Source organism: Hyperolius riggenbachi, chromosome 10, assembly GCF_040937935.1.
Source record: "Hyperolius riggenbachi isolate aHypRig1 chromosome 10, aHypRig1.pri, whole genome shotgun sequence".
Lineage (NCBI taxonomy): Eukaryota > Metazoa > Chordata > Amphibia > Anura > Hyperoliidae > Hyperolius > Hyperolius riggenbachi.
In genome coordinates this window covers 257,945,378-257,967,868 of record NC_090655.1, presented here as the reverse complement: position 1 = coordinate 257,967,868, position 22,491 = coordinate 257,945,378, and the positions used below count along the sequence as shown (strand labels likewise).

At 46.3% G+C, this 22,491-nt stretch overlaps 2 protein-coding genes across 3 annotated transcripts in view; one reads left to right on the top strand and one right to left on the bottom strand.

Annotated features, from left to right (window-relative positions):
- Positions 1-719: 719 nt before the first annotated feature.
- LOC137535351 (uncharacterized) lies at positions 720-15,619 on the top strand. 2 transcript variants are annotated; one of them, XM_068257180.1, is made up of 7 exons: positions 720-829; positions 3,690-3,809; positions 3,897-4,031; positions 6,324-6,390; positions 6,948-7,039; positions 7,143-7,284; positions 14,101-15,619. In XM_068257180.1, exons 1-7 carry the CDS (start codon positions 782-784, stop codon positions 14,586-14,588), a joined length of 1,092 nt encoding a protein of 363 aa, XP_068113281.1. In that variant the 5' UTR covers positions 720-781; the 3' UTR covers positions 14,589-15,619. The 2 variants fall into 2 exon arrangements, with proteins under 2 accessions (XP_068113281.1, XP_068113280.1); XM_068257179.1 differs by having other exon boundaries at positions 14,098-15,619.
- A 1,296-nt stretch (positions 15,620-16,915) lies between these two features.
- LOC137537126 (zinc finger protein 436-like) overlaps positions 16,916-22,491 on the bottom strand; it is a 24,767-nt gene continuing 19,191 nt past the window's right edge. Inside the window, exon 6 of the mRNA XM_068259258.1 lies at positions 16,916-17,027. Coding sequence (XP_068115359.1) covers positions 16,916-17,027 — 112 coding nt within the window. The remainder of the gene's footprint in view (positions 17,028-22,491) is intronic.

Sequence of the window (22,491 nt, the reverse complement as noted above, 5' to 3'; positions counted from 1 at the left end):
AGAAATGGGGAAGAAAGAGGGACAGGAGGATTGGGTCCCAAAGAGGGACTGTTGGGAGCTATGTGTACAGATCACCTGACAGGACTAAAGATGTGACCACCAGTGATACATTGCAGAATGGAAATCAGGGAGAGGAAAACCCTGACTAAATAATCTACAAATCAATATTGTAAAAAATAAGCCATTTTATTCATTATGTTATTTTTACTACAATTCCTCTTTAATGTGGACCTGAACTCTTGCACAGGACAGAAGGAAAACATAGAGAAATGCAACCTGTATGTATTTAGGGAGTTAAGCCTGTCTAATTTTCCCAATCTGTGTCTAATCACGTTGTAATTTCAAGTTGTAATTTGATCCCTCAGCTGTGTCAGCTGACTGCCATGTCAGGGGCTAATTTGAAAGCACAGGATGTTAACAATATGTCTGCTTCCATGAAAGCAGGAAGTAGATGCAGATTTATTGCAGGATTTGTATCAGCTGTAACAAAGAAGTGTTTTTCTTTAAAGGTTATTATGCTGTTGCATATTTTTTAGAGCAGAGATGAAGTTCTGAGTTCAGGTCCACTTTAAAGTGGGATTGTCAGCCACAAAATCAAATTCCATTTACCTATTACGCTGTTTATTATGCGGTTATTCCACAAACAGAAGCTGCAGTTAGCCTAACTACCACAAGATGGCGACCTCCCCTCTCCCAGGTGGAACGCACAGATGGGAAGAAATGAAGCCAAAGATGGGATGTGATGTAACGAAGATGGGATGTGATGTAACGAAAACAGGAAATGAGGCGTAAATTGACAGGAAGTGGAGGGGAGACATTGTTGGAAGAGGTAATTGTGTGATTGTTGTTGTATATTGAGCAGAGCAGAGGTCGGGGTGGTCATACTTTGTTACAGAGGAGGTCATAGTACACCTGTCACTATCCTGATCACCCTCCTGGGCAGCATAGTGGCATGGTGGTTGGCGCTCTCGCCTTGCAGTGCTGGGTCACCGGTTTTAATTCCAGCCGGGGCACTATCTGCATGGAGTTTGAACGTTCTCCCCGTTCAAAATCACAGTTTTTGTAATTGGCTTCCCCCTAAAAAATTCCCCCTGATTCTTTGTAAGGATGGTCTACTGCTGCATGTGCACATATCTGCCACAGACGCGTGTGCGTGGCCCCTCTCCTATTCTTCCTCTCTGCCATGAGTACGGTTCAGGGTTCTTAAATCATCCCTTTGAATACTGATACATCTATGTTATGCAGGTTCAGGGTTTTCTTACTCCTAATCAGTGCCTAAACTACATCTACCTAGCTCAGGCATGGGCAAACTTGGCCCTCCAGCTGTTAAGGAACTACAAGTCCCACAATGCATTAGCCTTTATGAGTCATGACTGTGGCTGTAAGACTCCTGCAATGCATTGTGGGACTTGTAGTTCCTTAACAGCTGGAGGGCTAAGTTTGCCCATGCCTGACCTAGCTCCAAGACCTGTATAGTTCATATGAGTCAGTAGGGATGAGTTGGCAAAACTAGCACAGTAGTCGGCAGTTCTAATATTTGCGTGCAGCACTGCGTTCATCATACCTCCCAACATTTTAAGTGTCGAAAGCAGGACACTTAGGCCACACCCCTGGCCACGCCCCCAACCCCCTAGTCATGCCCACTATTTTATTTTATTTTTTTTAATTTATTTTTTATTAAAAAATTTTAATTAATTACTCCCGAAAGGGAGAGTGCCAGTGGGAGGGGGAGGAGGGTGGTGAGGGTGGCCGAGGGGGGGAAAAGAAAACCCGATCGAGGCACCAGCCCGGGGATGCGTATGCGGCATGGATGCCGCATGGACGCTATAAAGCTTCTCCCTCCCTCCCTCCTAATGTGCCCCCAGTGTCCCCTTATGTGATTAATTAGGGGGGTTGTCAGTGGAGGGGGGGAGAATGCCCGTCACCGTGGGTGGGGAGGAGGGTGCCACTTTTAGGTGGGGGGGGGGGGCGCCTGGGCAGAGAATGGAGGCGGAAAAACTGATCGAGGCTCCAGCCGCGGTAATGAGGGATGCGGGAGCCCGGCTTCAATACTTCCTCCCTCCCTCCCTCTGTGAATGCCCCCAAATGTATGTCCGTGTACCCCCCTCTCCTCCCCTCCCTATAGGCAGAATGAGCGCAGCGGAGCGGGCAGTCGGGTCCTCTTACCGCAGATGCACGCGCACTGTCTCTGGTATCGGACTTCCATGTGCTTCCTGTGACGTCATAGTAAACAGGAAGCACATGGAGGTCCAATGCCAGAGACAGTATGCGTGCATCAGCGGTAAGAGGACCCGACTGCCCGCTCTGCTGCGCTCACTCTGCCTATAAGGAGGGGAGGAGAGGGGGGCACACGGACATACATTAGGGGGCATTCAGAGAGGGAGGGAGGGAGTATTGAAGCCGGGCTCCCGCATCCCTCAGTACCGCGGCTGGAGCCTCGATCAGTTTTTCCGCCTCTATTCTCTGCCAGCCGTCGGTATTCGAGAGGGGGGCCCGGGATAGCGGGAGGGCCCCCCCAAATCGGGAGAATCCCGACGAAAACGGGACGGTTGGGGGGTATGCGTTCATGTTGTGTTTATTACAACTGCCTATTAGTACATTAAATGGTAGGGATGAGATTCAGTGATATGATTAAAGTGCTGCAGAATATGTCAGTGGTATATAAATACATAGTCTAATGTCCTACCATATTATTATTATGTATTTATATAGCACTGACATCTTCCGCAGCACTTTACAGAGTACATAGTCATGTCACTGATTGTCATAGTCTACTGTCCTACCATATTATTATTATGACTATGATAGGATTAGATTGTGAACTCCTCTGAGGACAATCAGTGACATGACTATGTACTCTGTAAAGTGTTGCAGCAGATGTCAGTGCTATATAAAACATAATAATAATATGGTATGACATTAGACTATGACTATAGTAGGGATGAGATTGTGAGCTCCTCTGAGGACAGTCAGTGACGTGACTATGTACTCTGTAAAGTGCTGCAGAAGATGACAGTGCTATATAAATACATAATAATTCCCCCTTGAAACAATTGCCTGTAATGCCTTCTTCTGTCACATCAGTAAAGTACCCCCCACCCTGGCAGTGCCATTACTCTAGTATTGTTCCCTCCCCCCACCTCTATGCATACATTTACAGGATCAACATGAAGCATTCTAATTGGGCTAATAGTTTGGAAGTATTATTACTACAACCTATCTGAAACCTAGCAGTTCGAGAAGGTGCTGTCCATCCAATCATGATAGCAGAATTTCCCTATGGACACCACAACCCTACTAGGTCTGATTTACATTGGTTTATAGCTAGCTGTCACAGTGTGCTCCAGTCCTCTGCTCCTGTTAGCCTCTCTGCCTCTTCTCTCCTCATATCCTCATCCATCTACCACTACCAGCACTGCTGTAACATCACAGGAATGGTAACAGTGGGAGGTGGATGTGAGGAGAGAAGGCCAGCTGGAGAGGAGGCAGAGGGAGGACAGGACTGCAGCACGCTGTGAGTATAGTGCACAGGTGGCTATAAACCAATTTATTATGATTTCCTTTAATACTCTGCAAAGCCCTACCACCCACAAGTGACAGCAATGGGGAGTGCTTGGGGGGGGGATCCTGTATTGATAGTTTCACCACTGACAACTGTACAGCCTAGATTATTGTCTCATTATCAAAAGAGAGCAGCATCCTGTATGGATCACATGACCCCATCACTAAGGATGGACGAGGACCAGAACAACATGACTGAGAGGATATTCAACCTCACCCTGGAGATCATCTATCTGCTGACTGGAGAGGTGAGGAGGATCCTGGGAAATTACATGCCATCACTCTTATCTCTGTTGGTAAAACACAATCTCGATCTTGTTGATCCTTCCATACAGAGTTTTCCTCCAGTGAAGTCTCGTAATCATGTGACCATCACGCTGCCCCCACCTCACTCTCTGATATCTGTGAGACACAACCAGCAGAAGATTCTGGAAGTCACCAGGACAATGATGGAGCTCCTGACGGGAGAGGTGAGCAGTGCTGGGAATTATGGGACATTATCCAGTAACAACAAGGGGAGTGTCAGTGTCTGGATCGAGACTGTATCATGGGATCTTCTAGGCATGATATTTTGCAGAATATAGTTGCCCTTTAAACCTTGTCTGACTCCCAGCTATTGGATAGGAAATGTTTATATCACTGCCTAGGATAGTACTAAAATTTTTATTTCCAACATTCAATTTCTATTGGCAAAATTTGTTCATATAATAACAGGCCATGCAATTGTGATATTTGCCAGGATTACAACATATCACAATGATGACACAGTAGATTGGAGAGAAAAAAAAAAACTTAAAGGAGGAAATGACATCAGGATTTAGCTTCAGACTATGGGGAAAAGGCATGGCCCCTGCCAGGAACAGAATTCTCTTCATTTTCTACAGTATATAAAATTCACTGAAATCAAAATGTGGACAGTACGATACATCTGTTTTGTAAGTAGACGAAGAATTTATCTACTTATATATGTTCTTTTTTCCTGGCATAGTATGGCTGATCCTCCTGCTTTAAATGTATATTGTTATATTCAGGAAGATTTGTTAGAATTAAAAATTTTATAATACACTCAGATATGAGCCAATATTTCAGACACTCTGGAAAACGTATGCACATTAATCATAGCATGGACACTACCATCGTTCACAAAAATAGGAACATCAGTAGCTGCTTGTGGGGTCATTTTTAAATTCCCAGATATTGAATTGAGCCATTATATCCACGAATACACCGACAATTGTTTTGGGGGCTTCGCAGGGTCCCCCTTCATCACCTTGATGAAGGGGGACCCTGCGAGGCCCCCAAAACAATTGCCGGTGTATTCGTGTATATAATGGCTCAATAAAAGAGCTTGTTTGTTTATGAAAACGGTGTGCTGGTAAACTTGAAGATGATTGATTGTGATTGGCTGCTTATGCCATAATACCAAGCACCCGACGCAAGTGATCGATTGGTGTGCCTACCCTCAACTTACTGAAGCTTGTAGATATTGAATTGAGTCTGGGGCCCAAAGGTAAGGATATTTCTGTTGCATGCTTGGGAATGGGAACTCCTAAAATAAATGACTTGTATTTGATTAATCTAGGCTTTAGAAAATTGCAGTAATGTCTATCAATGGTGGAAGATAATTACCAGGATCAGCTATGGCAAGAATGGTGTCATCAGCAAATAGACCGATATTGTGGGAGTATTCATCGATTTGGATACCTCTGGTTTTGGGGTTGTCTCTTACTGCTACGACTAGCTATTCTGTAATTAGGGTGAATCCAATAGCAGTACAGTATAATCTCATTATAATAAACTTGGGTATAGGAAACATTTGGATATAGTAAACTACCTTTCCAGGTCCCAGAATGTCTCCATTATAAGTCTATGGGAACAACACCTATCTGGATATAGTGGGCGGCGCATGCGTCATAGGTCAGTGTGCAACCCATGGTCGGCTGCTCTCTTCAGGCTGGTTGCAAGCAGGTTGATGCCTGATAACATTTGTAAGACAAGGAGTATGGCCCCGGCGCTGGATATACAGTACTGTACAAATAAGGAGCCTGGGGAAAATGAGGAATAATGTGAATGTAAACAAAAGAGGATGCAGCGTTACCACTTCCACTTTGCAACCACTGATAAAAGTATCATCACAGTCCTCCCATGAGATTGTAAGCACTCCTGGGTATCTCTTCCTATGTTAGCAATGATGCTGCTGGTAGCATGTGGAGCGCAATACAGGTTAATTTCACTGGTAGTGCAGATCAGAGTGGGCCCTCTCACTGCAAAACTGAGGAGAGTGCGAAGTCCCAGTCGCATTGGTATCGGAGCCACTCACAGGAAGCGAGTCACTGCCTCTATTCAGTGACGGCTGCAATTTTTAAGGAGTCCTGGATCCTGAACCAGCAATTTGTCCAGCCTGGCTATGCAGACCTAAGGTATACTTAGCCTTGTAGTCCACCAAATGTGCAAGTGCTTGTGCTGTACCTCCATTGGGAGGACAGAGTTGCTCCTTTGCAGCAGAGAATGCACCAAGGCATGCTGGGCCATTTCTAGGACAGTTTTTTTATATAGTAAACCACTTTTCCTGGTCCCTTGGAGTTTACTATAACATAGATACTGTAATATGAATTCAAATCCCTCCAATTAGACTATTTTCTGATAAACGCCACATCTGCAGGGCTATTTAGGTTCTCCAATGATGTCAGCCCTAGAGGAGGTTACCAGACCAGGCTGTACATATAAGGTGTCATATTGTCACCATCTATCTCGCCATTCAGGTGTTTCAGTATTCAGAAGGTCACATGGACGCCATGATGGAGAATCAGCCATGCCTCACATCACCGGGTAAGAGGAGATTTATAACTTTTTGTAATGAGTGAGCAGTGCGGAGGTTCTACCTATACCCCCATCGTCATTTGCTCAGTGGAGCACTCGCTATGCTGTGCTGTGCATAGCAAGCACTAGTAACTTACACCGACTACATCTTCATAATGCGCGCTCTGCTCGTCCCGCCCTGAGCCCCGGCAGGTCCAGTGGCATCGAAGTACAAGATTCCTACACTTTGATTGGCCCAGTAGGCTGCCTGTCATTTGACAGGCAGCCTACTGGGCCAATCATAGTGCAGGGATCTCGTCCTTTGAAGCCTCTGCTCCTGAAGAGGCTTAGGGCAGACGAGCAGAGCGCACGTTATGAAGATGTAGCCAGCATAAGTTACTAGTGCTCGCTATGCACAGCATAGCGAGTGCTCCTCTGAGCAAACTTAATAAAGCATGCTACGCTGCCAATAGCGCGCATTAAAGGTTACAGGATTAAATAGCGCGAGTAACAGGAGGTTACTCACACTATTGTTCTTTGTGAATCAACCCAATTGTATTCAGTCAGTGTATGTGTGTTTCCTATAGATGGATCCAGTAATTCACCAGAAAGATGTACAGGTCCTCTTTATTCCTGGGACTGTCCACAGGAAGATCCCACCATCCCCCACTGCTATCAGGTAGGTGGATCTGAGAGTCATTTGAGATTCCGAACTGTGTCATGTTTTCTTCTGTGTCTATTATTGTTCACATTTTAAATGTGCTGCAATTTTGTGCGCTTAGGATGAGAAGTTCATAGATGTAAAAGTTGTGGTGAAAGAGGAGGAAGAAGAGATTTGTGTGACAAGAGATGAGCAATCCACAGAGCAGTGCGACATGTTGGGGACAGTTGGTGAGAAAGAAATGCTTACTCAGAAACGCACAGGTAGGTATTTTAATTTTAACACTTTTTTTTTTCCTGAACAAAGATTGGTCAATGTGACTTAGTGTTACCGGCCTGTAATAAGCCGATAATGGTCACTGTACATTACTGTACACAGATTAGTCACAATAGGGGTGACTTAGTGTAACTGGCCTGTAATAAGCTGATAATGGTCACTGTACAATACTGTACACAGATTGGTCACAGTAGGGGTGACTTAGTGTTACCGGCCTGTAATAAGCTGATAATGGTCACTGTACATTACTGTACACAGATTGGTCACAGTAGGGGTGACTTAGTGTTACCGGCCTGTAATAAGCTGATAATGGTCACTGCACATTACTGTACACAGATTGGTTACAGTAGGTGTGACTTAGTGTTACCGGCCTGTAATAAGTTGATAATGGTCACTGTACATTACTGTACACAGATTTGTCACAGTAGGGGTGACTCAGGGTTACCGGCCTGTAATAAGCTGGCAATGGTCACTGCACATTACTGTACACAGATTGGTTACAGTAGGTGTGACTTAGTGTTACCGGCCTGTAATAAGCTGATAATGGTCACTGTACATTACTGTACACAGATTGGTTACAGTAGGTGTGACTTAGTGTTACCGGCCTGTAATAAGCTGATAATGGTCACTGTACATTACTGTACACAGATTGGTCACAGTAGGGGTGACTTAGTGTTACCGGCCTGTAATAAGCTGGCAATGGTCACTGTACATTACTGTGCACAGATTGGTCACAGTAGTGGTAACTTTTTGATACTGGACTGTAATAAGCTGATAATGGTTACTGTACACATTTTTCACAGTAGGGGTGACTTAGTGTTACTGGCCTGTAATAATCTGATAATGGCCTATGTACATTACTGTACACAGATTGGTCACAGTGGGGGTGACTTAGTGTTACTGGCCTGTAATAAGCTGATAATGGTCACTGTATATTACTGTATACAGATTGGTCACAGTAGGGGTGACAGTGTTACTGGCCTGTAATAGGCTGATAATGGTCACTGTATATTACTGTATACAGATTGGTCACAGTAGGGGTGACTTAGGGTTGACTGCCTTAGCAGTACACAGCAGGGATAAGTGCTCAGTAGGAGCTGTTGGGACAAACTATGCAGTTTTGTATTGGATACAGACAGAGCTGTAACATGGGGAGGGGGCTCTTCTGCCCTCCTATCCTCTCCCACACATTCTCCCCTTCATTAGAGCGCATGAAGGCTTTACCTGCCCCAGCACCAGATTGATCCCTTCTGTTGTTCTCAGCTGTTCTCCGCCCCACATCACATGACATGCACTGGGAGCCGCACAGTGGGGGAGTGCTGTACGGAGACGCTATGGGGAGCTCACTGAACTGACACGGGAGCAAGTCAAGCTATGCTGCGCTGCTTTGCTATTGCAGGAGATAAAGTGTGTGTGTAAGGGGAGAGGTCCTGCGCTACCCACACACTAGTTAATGAGGGGATGGGGTGTTAAAAGCAAACCTGAAAGAATTTTGAATTAAAAAAAGACATAGGTAAGGAGAGGGAAGGGTCTGGGTCCATAGAGCCTTCCCGTTCCTCTCACGGTCCCCCCGTTCCAGCGCTGGCTGCCCTTTTTAAATCACGTCCCGCAGGAGGCTTTGGCAGTCTTTGTGAGCCTGAGTGCTATCAAAGACGGGAGGCTCCGTACTGCATGAGAGAGTGTGCATGTGCACTATGAAACTGCCTGTCTCTGTGAGTGCTCGGGCTACTGAAGCCTCCCGCGGGTGTAAGAGAACAGTCACGATTGCTGGAACAAAGACATCAGGAGAGGCACCGGGAGGGGGGGGGGGGGGGGCAGAGGAGGGGGATTGGCCAAACTTTATGTATGGTAGGTAGAAATGGGAGAAGTTGCAGCCCAGGGCGGGGTGCTCCATGGGTTGTAGTCGGAGGAGGATCATCCACCAGGCAACCTACGCAGGTGTTTGGGGCCTAGTGGGTGTTAAAGGACAGCTGTAATGAGAAGTATGTGGCGGCTGCCATATTTATTTCCTTTTAAACAATACCAGTTGCCTGGCAGTCCTGCTGATCTATTTGGCTGTAGTAGTGTCTGAATAACACCAGAAACAAGCATGCAGCTAATCTTGTCAGATTTCACAATAATGTCAGAAACACCTGGGGCTTGATTCACAAAGCGGTGCTAACTGTTAGCACGCCTGTGAAAACCCCCTTAGCAAGTCTAAACGAGCTCTTCGCGCGCAAAACTTTACGCGCGCACTGCACAGAGCGAAGGGCACTCCGCGCGAAGTGCCCATTAAAGCCTATGGGACTTAGCACGCGCATAAGACTTTGCGTGCAGTACTTAGCGTGCGAACTGATTGAATAATCCGGTGCTAACCTACTTAGCATCCTGGTTAGCACGTCTAAAGACTTTAGACGTGCTAAGTAGGTTAGCAACGCTTTGTGAATCAAGCCCTAGATCTGCTGCATGCTTGTTCAGGGGTTATAGCGAAATGTATTAGAGGCAGAGGATCAGCAGGACCGCCAGGCAACTGGTATTGATTAAAAGGAAATAAATATGGCAGCCTCCGTATACCTCTTCCTTCAGTTCCCCTTTAAGGCTCCCACCTGACACCTTCACTGACCTCTCCTTACTTCAGCTTACCAAAAGGATGACAAGGGGGCCCCAAATAGCCTACCTTGCCTAGGGCCTCATTACATCTTAATCCATCTCTGGTTGTACATACAGCTCAGGCTGTTGAGCATTTCTGAATATAATATGCACTAGCAGACATGCTGAATTTATTTTGGTAGCCAATGAGCAGATAAGAGAGGCGGTATGCAGTGATGTGCTGCATCCTGAGAGGAGGAGGCTTCAGTATTAAAATGTCAGTGGGGCGGAGTATCATCTCATATGCTCAGGCGGTGTGTGTTTATAATCATGGAGGTCAGAAAGGAAAGGGAATAGATGTCAGTGGGGCGGAGCATCATCTCATATGCTGCAGGCGGTGTGTGTTTATTATCATGGAGGTCAGAAAGGAAAGGGAATAGATGTCAGTGGGGCGGAGCATCATCTCACATGCTGCAGGCGGTTTGTGTTTATTATCATGGAGGTCAGAAAGGGGAGGGAATAGATGTCAGTGGGGCGGAGCTTCATCTCATATGCTGCAGGCGATGTGTGTTTATAATCATGGAGGTCAGAAAGGAAAGGGAATAGATGTCAGTGGGGCGGAGCATCATCTCATATGCTGCAGGCGGTTTGTGTTTATAATCATGGAGGTCAGAAAGGGGAGGGAATAGATGTCAGTGGGGCGGAGCATCATCTCATATGCTGCAGGCGATGTGTGTTTATAATCATGGAGGTCAGAAAGGGGAGGGAATAGATGTCAGTGGGGCGGAGCATCATCTCATATGCTGCAGGCGGTGTGTGTTTATAATCATGGAGGTCAGAAAGGGGAGGGAATAGATGTCAGTGGGGCGGAGCATCATCTCATATGCTGCAGGCGGTGTGTGTTTATAATCATGGAGGTCAGAAAGGAAAGGGAATAGATGTCAGTGGGGCGGAGCATCATCTCATATGCTGCAGGCGATGTGTGTTTATAATCATGGAGGTCAGAAAGGGGAGGGAATAGATGTCAGTGGGGCGGAGCATCATCTCATATGCTGCAGGCGGTGTGTGTTTATAATCATGGAGGTCAGAAAGGAAAGGGAATAGATGTCAGTGGGGCGGAGCATCATCTCATATGCTGCAGGCGGTGTGTGTTTATAATCATGGAGGTCAGAAAGGGGAGGGAATAGATGTCAGTGGGGCGGAGCATCATCTCATATGCTGCAGGCGGTGTGTGTTTATAATCATGGAGGTCAGAAAGGGGAGGGAATAGATGTCAGTGGGGCGGAGCATCATCTCACATGCTGCAGGCGGTTTGTGTTTATAATCATGGAGGTCAGAAAGGGGAGGGAATAGATGTCAGTGGGGCGGAGCATCATCTCATATGCTGCAGGCGGTTTGTGTTTATAATCATGGAGGTCAGAAAGGGGAGGGAATGATGTCAGTGGGGCGGAGCATCATCTCATATGCTGCAGGCGGTGTGTGTTTATAATCATGGAGGTCAGAAAGGGGAGGGAATAGATGTCAGTGGGGCGGAGCATCATCTCATATGCTGCAGGCGGTGTGTGTTTATAATCATGGAGGTCAGAAAGGGGAGGGAATAGATGTCAGTGGGGCGGAGCTTCATCTCATATGCTGCAGGCGGTGTGTGTTTATAATCATGGAGGTCATAAAGGGGAGGGAATAGATGTCAGTGGGGCGGAGCATCATCTCATATGCTGCAGGCGGTGTGTGTTTATTATCATGGAGGTCAGAAAGGGGAGGGAATAGATGTCAGTGGGGCGGAGCTTCATCTCATATGCTGCAGGCGATGTGTGTTTATAATCATGGAGGTCAGAAAGGAAAGGGAATAGATGTCAGTGGGGCGGAGCACCATCTCACATGCTGCAGGCGGTTTGTGTTTATAATCATGGAGGTCAGAAAGGGGAGGGAATAGATGTCAGTGGGGCGGAGCATCATCTCACATGCTGCAGGCGGTTTGTGTTTATAATCATGGAGGTCAGAAAGGGGAGGGAATAGATGTCAGTGGGGCGGAGCATCATCTCATATGCTGCAGGCGGTGTGTGTTTATAATCATGGAGGTCAGAAAGGAAAGGGAATAGATGTCAGTGGGGCGGAGCATCATCTCATATGCTGCAGGCGATGTGTGTTTATAATCATGGAGGTCAGAAAGGGGAGGGAATAGATGTCAGTGGGGCGGAGCATCATCTCATATGCTGCAGGCGATGTGTGTTTATAATCATGGAGGTCAGAAAGTGGAGGGAATAGATGTCAGTGGGGCGGAGCATCATCTCATATGCTGCAGGCGGTTTGTGTTTATAATCATGGAGGTCAGAAAGGGGAGGGAATAGATGTCAGTGGGGCGGAGCATCATCTCATATGCTGCAGGCGGTGTGTGTTTAGAATCATGGAGGTCAGAAAGGGGAGGGAATGATGTCAGTGGGGCGGAGCATCATCTCATATGCTGCAGGCGGTGTGTGTTTATAATCATGGAGGTCAGAAAGGGGAGGGAATAGATGTCAGTGGGGCGGAGCATCATCTCATATGCTGCAGGCGGTGTGTGTTTATTATCATGGAGGTCAGAAAGGGGAGGGAATAGATGTCAGTGGGGCGGAGCTTCATCTCATATGCTGCAGGCGGTGTGTGTTTATAATCATGGAGGTCAGAAAGGGGAGGGAATAGATGTCAGTGGGGCGGAGCATCATCTCATATGCTGCAGGCGGTGTGTGTTTATAATCATGGAGGTCATAAAGGGGAGGGAATAGATGTCAGTGGGGCGGAGCATCATCTCATATGCTGCAGGCGGTGTGTGTTTATTATCATGGAGGTCAGAAAGGGAAGGGAATAGATGTCAGTGGGGCGGAGCATCATCTCATATGCTGCAGGCGGTGTGTGTTTATAATCATGGAGGTCAGAAAGGGGAGGGAATAGATGTCAGTGGGGCGGAGCATCATCTCATATGCTGCAGGCGGTGTGTGTTTAGAATCATGGAGGTCAGAAAGGGGAGGGAATAGATGTCAGTGGGGCGGAGCATCATCTCATGCTGCAGGCGGTGTGTGTTTATAATCATGGAGGTCAGAAAGGGGAGGGAATAGATGTCAGTGGGGCGGAGTATCATCTCATATGCTGCAGGTAATGTGTGTTATTAATTATGGAGGTTAGAAAGGGGTGGGGCATGCATGGAGGGGTGGTAGATAAATGGCGCTGCAGGAAGGAGCAACAGAAATGCAAACAAGCATCCAAGAAATGTGGTGGAGGTGGAGTTATTTATTTAGGATGATAGTAACGTCATCATATTTGACAGAATGTTTTGCATATGTTTGCATTCCCCCACATGATTGGAGCTGACACCAGGGGGTGAAGCAACAAGCCTCATGCATTATAAGAAGCGTGTCACAGCCATGCAGGAGCCGTGCCATTAGGGAGGAGTGCAATGTTAATAGACAACACAAGGAAGGCATTGCTAAAAAACATGGAGCCAAAACCAACCCATGATGCCAACGATTAGTTGCTCTAATTCATCATCAGTGTGATGCGACTCCCAGATTTGTCTGCCTTGTCTATGCCCCGCCCCTCTGCATCTGCTTAGACCCCGTATACCACCAGTGTTACATGAGACAAACCCTGCCAACACCTTATTACTCGAGCACACATCTTATGAAAACAGAATCATTATGTACCGCCTCTTTACTCCGCCCCTTCCTGCCAACTTAAATAAAATAAATATGGCAGCTCCCATATTATTACTATTTAGTATTTATATAGTTGTGACATCTTCTGCAGCGCTGTACAGAGTATATTGTCTTGTCACTTAAGTGTCCCTCAGAGGAGCTCACAATCTAATCCCTTCTATTGTCTTATATCTATGTACAATATGTATCATGGGCAACACGGCTAGCGCACTCGCCTTGCAGTGCTGGATATACATACAACTTTCATTTAAGAACAGAGGTTGTTATACTATTGTACAGCTGGGGGCCTCCAACCACGGGCGCCACAGGGAAATCATACCACGCAGCGCTCCAGTTCCCCTGCCCACTATAAGTTATTGCACGTGTTTCTTTAAAAAAAGTGTCTGCGCTCATGGTGACAAGGTGATGGGCGGGATTGCTTTTCCTCTTCACTCAGGATTGGTCAATAGTATTGCATATTACAGGGAGTGGCCTCTTGTTATTGGTGTTGCCCTGTACACAGTTTTGTGCCATGTTACTAAAATCGTTTTTGTCTTCGCCCAGCAGTGACGTCACCTGACACTAGCTCTGGAGACGGAGGGAGGAAAAGGAAAACCATCACTATGGAACACAAAGTGGATATAATAAAGAGGTCGGAGAGAGGTGAAACGCCATCATCCATCGGCAGAGTCTACGGCTACAGCCGGTCCACAATCGCAACCATTCTAAAAGATAAAGAGAGAATAATGGAACACGTGAGAAGGCACACCCCCATGAACGCCACGATCATCACCAAGCAGCGCACTGGCCTCATCATCGAGATGGAAAGGCTGCTGATGATCTGGATTAATGACCAGAACCAGCGCAATATGCCCATCAGCCTCTCCTCGGTGCAGGAAAAGGCTCGGAGACTTTTCAGCGATTTAAAAGCCGCCCGTCCGGCCAGTGAGGTCGAATGTCAGAAGGAATTTGTTGCAAGCAGGGGTTGGTTCAATCGCTTTAAAGAAAGGGCAAATTTGCAGAATGTTAAGTTATATAACTTCAGTTCAAAGTGAATCGGTGAGCAGCTGTGTCCACGAGAAGGGGGGCTATTTGCCAGACTGAATTTTTAATGCAGACAAAAACTTGTTTTTTCTTGCAAACGAACATGCCCAACAGGACCTTCAGTCCCAAAGACAAGTGCACCAGGAAATAAGTCATCCAAGGATAGGCTTCCAAGGTAGCCCCTCCTACAAATGACTTACATTGGACAGTACAAAGCCTGTCTGCAAACGAAGTACAGAAAGAGTCTTAGACCAGAGCTGGTGTGGAAGTTGAACAAGGAGTTTTTTGACAGAGACAATTGTAAGTGGACGTGACAAACAAATAACCTGGAGACAAAGGATAGAAGTGAGATAGGCAAGTGAATCATCCTACACAACATGGTAAGCTTACTTGAGGTTTTGGCAAATGTATTAAAAATACAAAAACCGAGCAATCACATTTACATTAGGTATTCACAGCCTTTGTGCAATACTTTTTAGATGCACCTTTGGCAGCTATTACAGCCTCAAGTCTTTTTGAATATGATGCCACAAGCTTGGCTCACCTATCCTTGGCCAGTTTTGCTCATTCCTCTTTTCAGCACTTCTCAAGCTCCATCAGGTTGGATGGAAAGTGTCAGTGCACACCTATTTTATGATCTCTCCAGAGATGTTTAATCGGATTCAAGTCTAGGCTCTGGCTGGGCCTTTCAAGGACATTCACAGAGTTGTCCTGAAGCCACACTAATGACTTCAATCTTTGTCTCATCAGACCAGAGAATTTTGTTTCTCACGGTCTGAGAGTCCTTTAGGTGCCTTTTGGCAAAATCCAGGTTGGCTGCCGTGTGTCTTTTACTAAGGAGTGACTTCGGTCTGACCACTCTACCACACAGGCCTGATTGGTGGATTGCTGCAGATACGGTTGTCTCCACAGAGGACTTCTGGAGCTCTGACAGAGTGACCACCGGGTTCTTGGTCAACTCCCTAACTCGAGATTAACTTCCAAGTAGGAAGCCACTCGAATCTGGAATTAAAATGAGGCTTAATTGCCTCAGGTGTGTGCATGGGAGACAGGGAGTTACTTACCCATAAGTCATTCGGCTTCTATAGGTATCACACGTCTCACACACGTCCCATGGGACGCATTGCAAGACTCACTACCGCGCACATCCTCCTTCCTGCTTGAAGGAGGAAGTTTGGTAGTGAGTCATGGCATGCCTGATACGCATAGAAGCCCACGGACTTCTGGGTAAGTAACCCCCTGTCTCCCATGCGCACACCTGAGGCAATTAATCCTTTTAATTCCAGATTCGAGTGGCTTCCTACTTGGAAGTCCATCTCTATCCCTGACTAAGGCACTTCTTCCCCGATTGCCAAGTTTAGATGGACGGCCAGCTATAGGAAGAGACCTGGTGGTTTTGAACTTCTTCCACTTATAGATGGAGGCCTCTGTGGTAGTTATGGACCAAACAGCACATTTTGCGATCAAGGCAAGCTACATAAACTTTAATGGGCAGGCAAATATCTTTGTAGCCACAATTTCTTTAAAAAAAAAAAAAAGTGTAAATAGTGTACCAAAACCAGGACAGTGGCATGGCAGAGGAGGATCAACTGCTAAATACTCACCCCCAAAAAATACGTATTTAGCGCAAATGCTTTTTTAATGGTTATTTTTATAGTTTAATGGCCACCAACTTTAGCGGTTAATAACAGAGTCCCCTCATCAGGTTGCTGTGGTTGGACGTAATAGGTGCGGTTGGCAGGGAGGAGAGTGGGAGCCCCGCAGGGATAGAGCTCTAGCTATACTAAGTACAGCTAGAGCATAAGCATGTTTAAATTTCCCTCCAGGGCTCCCCATTGGTCTATTAACAGACCAATGGGAATCCTCCAGATTTAAAGAGGCTTATGCTTTAGGTATACTTAGTATTATAGCTAAAGCTGCAGCAAGTGCACGAAGATCTTCAATCAAGTTAACCGGAGGCTATTGGCGTGGGACATTTCTGAGGATATTGGCGTGGGAACATTTTTTTTTTTTTAAAGTTAAGTATTCATGAGTAATTAAGAAAAATAAAGGACTTTTTCTGTTGTCATGCTTTTATTTCTTTTAACCCTTTGTGAAAATGAGAAACCAAATGGGTATCATGTACACCTATACTCATTTCTCCTGGGGAGGGGGCTGGCATCTGGGGGTACCCTTCTTAAAGGCAATTCTCAGATGCCACCTTGAAACCTCCCCCCCCGGGCACCAGTGGTGGGAAAGAGCTCCTTGTCCATGGGGGATGGTATAGCTAAGGGTGCGAAGACCCATGCGGCCAGGGCTCTGCATTCTGGCCGCATGGGTCTTCATGAACAGGCGATGTTCAACGAGAACCGTCCACCGGCGAACTGTTTAGGCTATCACTATTTATTGGAATCTTCAAAGCAGCAAAAATGTTTCTGTAACCTTCCCCAGATTTGTGCTTCGATGCAATCCTGTGTCAGAGCACAAACCAAGCATGAAGTCAAAGCAATTATCTGTAGACCTCCAACATGAACTGTCCACTATTGGACCTTATCTAGGCAGGTGTGTGCCTTTCCAAATCATGTCCTATCAACTGAATTTACCCCAGCTGGACTCCAATTAAGCTGCAGAAACATCTCACGGAGGATCAAGGGAAAATGGAATGCATCTGAGCTCAATTTTGAGCTTCATGGCAAAGGCTGTGAATACTTATGTAAATGTGCTTTCTTATTTTTTTATTTTTAATAAATATGCCAAAACTTCAAGTAGATGTTTTTCATGTTGTCATTATGGGGTGTTGTGTGTAGAATTCTGAGGATAAATGAATTTCATCAATTTTGGAATAAGGCTGGAAAAAGCGATGAGCTGTGAATACTTTCCAGATGCACTGTACCTCTGGAGAGGGTAGCGTATGGATGAGCTAGAGGCTTCCCCCGTGCCATTCAAGCGTGGACCTCTGAAGTACGGATCAGCTTGGGTGGAAAAAGCAAAGCCCAAGATGGTCCATACTATTGCACAGGTGAGAGCCGTCAACAAGCCGCTGTTGGTGGTTTTGCGGAAGGGACAGCACTGGAACCACCCAGCGTAGGAGGACGGGGGAAGGATCTGGAGGATGCAGCAGCTTCCCTCTTCCAGGCTGAGGACCCACTTGGGGCACTTTTCCCCCTACACATTTCCTTCAAACCCCATCTATATTTAGGGGTCCTGTGGCTTAGGCCAGCTGGAGAGGACCGTGCAAGGGGCTTGATTCACTACACCGCAAAAACGGCCGTGATAGGAGTTATCACGGTTTAGTGAATCAAGCCCAAGATGTGCTCTGGTGGTCCTCTGAGTTCCTTGTAGAGTCGCAGCGGATGTGTTTCCACCATAGACCTCTACAGAATGGTGCTAGGACTTTGCATTTGAGGCCGCACCAGATTTAAAGGCCATCCAAGGTGAAAATTAATTAATGAGATTAACAATTGAATGTTTCCTGCTTCTAAAAATGAATTTTTAAGTTATCGCACAGTTTTATATTTAAACCTACTTTTTAAGTTTTTACTGTTTCATGGCTTCTTTTCAACAACACATTCATTGAAGTATGCCAGAGCTAAAGTCTATGAACTATTGGCCCTTCTTTCCGACTCTCAGAAGCCATTTACTGCCAGGAAAGTATTTTATAGCTGCAATCCCTAATTAGTGAGGGTTACCTTATAGCAGGAGTCTCAAACTCAATTTACCTGGGGGCCGCAGGAGGCAAAGTCAGGATGAAGCTGGGCTGCATAAGGGCTCTTTCACATTAGGGCAGATTTTGTGCGTTAACGCAAACTGCTAACGTTTGCGTTAACCAAGGTAACATGAAAGTCCATAGACTTTCATTTTACCTTTCACACCCGACGCTGCGTTTTGATGTGTTGTGGTTCCAACGCACCCGGGCGCAGTTTTTCGTCCAACGCACCTGCGAGCCGGCGTTTTCCGTCGGGTTTAATTACCAGCTACCGCCGCTGATTGCATCGCACCGCAGATACCCGACGACACGCCGCAGGCAGACAACGCATGCAGGAGAACGGCTCCTGCACGCGTTGTCTGATGTGAAAGAGCCCTAAGAAATTTCACAAAAAAAGTCCTCAAATGTCATTATTAACAGTTTTAATTATTTCTTCTGAACATGAAGTGTCCTACCTTATAGTTAGCTTCAGTGCTCCCATTACAAGTAATCCGCCGTGTCCCCACTGCAAAACGAGGGCTGCAGGGGGGCAATCCACCAGCATTTCCGGGAAGGGGTAGAGCTTTCAGCTCTGCCCCTCCTGACGTCAATCGCGGCGGATCGCCACCTCTGCCCGCCCCTCTCACTCTTCCTTCACAGAGAGGGGCGGGGAGAGGTGGCGATCCATGCGGCAATTGAAATCAGGAGGGGCAGAGCTACATCTGGAAGCTCTGCCCCTCAGCGCAGTCGTGGATGTTTGCCCTTCAGGATTTGGGGGCTCTGCAGCCCTCGTTTAGCGGCGGGGATGCGGCGGATTACTTGGGAGCACTGAAGCGAACTATAGGGTAAAATAGTTTGCTTCCGTGTCTCTTTTGCTTTTGCCGGCGCGGGCCAGAAAATATTGTACCGAGGACCGCAAATGGCCCGCGAGGTTGAGACCCCTGCCTTATAGTCTGACCCGGTACCCAACCCGGACAGGAACTGTCACTTGCATACCTGATTTTTAACTCTTTCAGGCAGAGAAAGAAAAAAAAAAGGAACACAGCATAGTTATTTGCGTGCTAGGCTCTGTACATACACGTTTATCTCATCATGTCACCTCGGGAATCTTAACGGATCCATTTGAAAGACGTGTAAACCAGTTCTTTTGTTTAACTGTCATTTTCTGCAATGAGTAAAAATAGAGGGGGGGGGGGTGTTTACATCTAGTTTGAACTGAGCTTTAAGTCTGGTACACACTTTAATTTATGATTAGCCAAATTGCTGACCAGTTTTACCACCTCCATGTCGTATGAGGGTATACCTGCACAATCTGCTAATTTTTTTCAATGTCGGTTGACCCTCATACACCTCCATGTAGGTGGTAAAACCGCTCAGCGATTGGCCAATCATGATTGAAAGTGTGTACCAGGCGTAAAACTCAGTGCGATTTCCTGTGAAATACAGCAGAAAACTCTTGTAAAATCAATAAAGATCTTTCAACAGATTGTGTTTTCATTTGCTTGCTTTGGATTTTGGTTACAGCAGAATGAGTGGAATTGTTAAAAGGGAACCTTAACCGTGGGGAAAAAAAAAATTCACTTACCTGGGGCTTTCCCAAGCCTCCTGCAGCCGTTCTGTGCCCGCGCCGGTCCTTCGGTGCCCTCCGGTCTCCCTCCGCAGCTAAGTTTCGTTTTCGACTGACTGCCAGTCGTCCTCCGGCAAAGCATCCTCTTCTTCCGCATTCCCTGACCTAAAGCGCCGTAAAGCTCGTCCATGGAAGGCATACCCAGCCGTAAAGTGCGTCCGGATGACGTGCTTTACGTCAGGGAATGCGGAAGAAGAGGACGCTTTGCCGGAGGACGACTGGCAGTTGGCCGAAAACGAAACTTAGCCGCGGAGGGAGACCGGAGGGCACCGAAGGACCGGCGCGGGCACAGGACGGCTACAGGAGGCTTGGCGAAGCCCCAGGTAAGTGAATTTATTTTTTCCCCCACAGTTAAGGTTCCCTTTAAAGCAAACCTCTGAGATTCAGAGGAGGAAAACAAACTAAATCAGATACTCGCCTCATTAGGAGGAATGCCTCTGGATCCTGCCTAGACACACCATCACCTGTCACTAATTTAGGGGGGAATACAGGAAAGGAAGGTCGGGAAGCTGAAGGTTGTTTTGATGTGCAGAGTCTGGTGTGGCCTGGATCTGCTGAACCATGTGCTTCCACAAACTAACAACCTATATACAGTAGCTTCTTTCCTCAGTAACCACACATACAAGGATAGCACACAGCCTTCCTAACCAGAGGAGCACATTGGTGACAGTTTCTGGTTGAAACATTGTCAGTTTGAGGTGGGGTGTAGCAACAACCCATAGAACTTCTCAGCAGAATTACCATGGAACCCTCTCTTGGCATCCAAACCCCCCTTGTGTGGCTAGCATTTTGCCTTGGGCCACGTTTCATCTTGAAGATCTTCTAGTGAAGCAGCACTGGTGCAGGTAAATATTAAATTGCTCCACTGTGCTACTTTGCAGAAGGAGGAGGAGCAGGCCTCCACCGTCACTATAGTTATGCAAAGTGGACGGCTCTGACCTGGGAAAGATGCCATTATGCTCTGCACTTTTTTGTTTTTCACTTGTTAAAGGGAACCTAAACTGAGAAGGATATGGATTTTTCCTTATAAAATAATACCAGTTGCTTGACTCTCCTGCTGATCCTGTGTCTCCAATACTTTTAGCCACAGCCCCTCAACAAATATGCAGATCAGGAGCTCTGGATTAACTGCATGCATGTTTCAGGTGTGTGATTCAGCCACTACTGTAGTCAAAGAAATCAGCAGGACTGCCAAGCAACTGGTGTTGATTAAAAGGAAACGCCCATATCCCTCAGTTTAGATTCCCTTTAATGTACACCAGTGGTCCTCAAACTGGGGAACCCTGATGTACACTGTTTGATTTCTAATTTATTCCCCTGATGAAGTCTTAGTGTTTATGGGTTAAACATGTTGGGATTAAGTGATGGGTGTTCAACCAAGCCCCACCAGACTCAGCACCCCACAACCACCTTTAGCTCCCATCGTTCCTTTCCCTTATTCCCTACCCTCTCAATCAGTGACAGATAATGGTGTGTGTATATGGTGTAAATATTTTTATATTGCTATGGCCCTGGTGTTAAATTAATAAAAAGGATTATTATATCCTTAGTTTTGAGAGGGACTACTGTAGGGGACCAGTCTAGTTTTGACGTATTAATAGTGTTTTGACGTATTAATACCCCGATTCTCTGAATAGCAGTTCTATGCGTTTTAGCTAAATTCATTTTTTGCTTGGGACCCTGTAATGACTTAATCTGGCTTTGGGACGATGTTCCTGGCCTGTGTGGTCTCCAACACTTGATCATTGAGGACTTTTCCAAGGCAGCCTGCAATGGAAGCAGGTGTGTCAGCATGTAACACAATGGTCACATGGGTATATAGCCCCACCCATACTTCCTGTGGCTTTTTCAGATTGAGAACAACATACTTGAAGAGAGCTTCACCCCCGCCCTGTTCCCTGGTAACTGTACACAACTCCTATCGCACGCATTAGCCTCAATTCACTAAGCTTTATCAAACGTTTTATAATTTACCTCATGAGTAAAATCAAATTTTTAATTCACTAAGGCGTTATATATTTATCAAATGTTTTATCGATAAAACGTTCAGTAAATGTATAACGCCTTAGTGAATTAAAAATTTGATTTTACTCATGAGGTAAATTATCAAACGTTTGATAAAGCTTGGTGAATTGAGGCGAATGTGTCTGGTTCATGTGTGTTTTGTGGGAAGTACACATACATGAGTTGTGCTCTGGCATGTGTGCTATGTCCATATGTATGCAACAATTCACCTCGGTGATGGAAGCCTTCATAAGGCATACAGTTGTGTATGTTTACAGCCTGAGGTCAGGGAAACACAGGAAGCTGTTTAGACAGGCAAAGTTCGGGAAAGTGTTGAGGTAAGTGACAGGCAGCAGACAGGTATAGTATGGGAATGCTCTGTCACTTACCTCAAAACTTAGCCGAACTTTGCCTGTCTGCCACTGACCACAAAGCGTTCCCAAACATTGTTTTCTGCCACTTTCCTTAACCTGATGACACCCTGCTCCAGCATTTGTGCATCACAGCACCCACTGCTGCTGGCCTGACCACACCTGGGTCTCCTTCCTACAAGGGCCCAAGGAAATGTTTTGCTTTCAGGGTCTCCCAGACCAGGTAGTGCACAGAAGGCCATCCTCCA

What these genes read in the sequence shown, in the direction of transcription:
- LOC137535351 (XM_068257179.1), top strand. Translation starts at nt 782, where the DNA reads ATGAGGCGTAAATTGACAGGAAGTGGAGGGGAGACATTGTTGGAAGAG. An exon ending in GGGAGACATTGTTGGAAGAG is followed by an intron (nt 830 to 3,689) that starts GTAATTGTGTGA and finishes CATTATCAAAAG; the next exon opens with AGAGCAGCATCCTGTATGGA. An exon ending in TCTATCTGCTGACTGGAGAG is followed by an intron (nt 3,810 to 3,896) that starts GTGAGGAGGATC and finishes CCTTCCATACAG; the next exon opens with AGTTTTCCTCCAGTGAAGTC.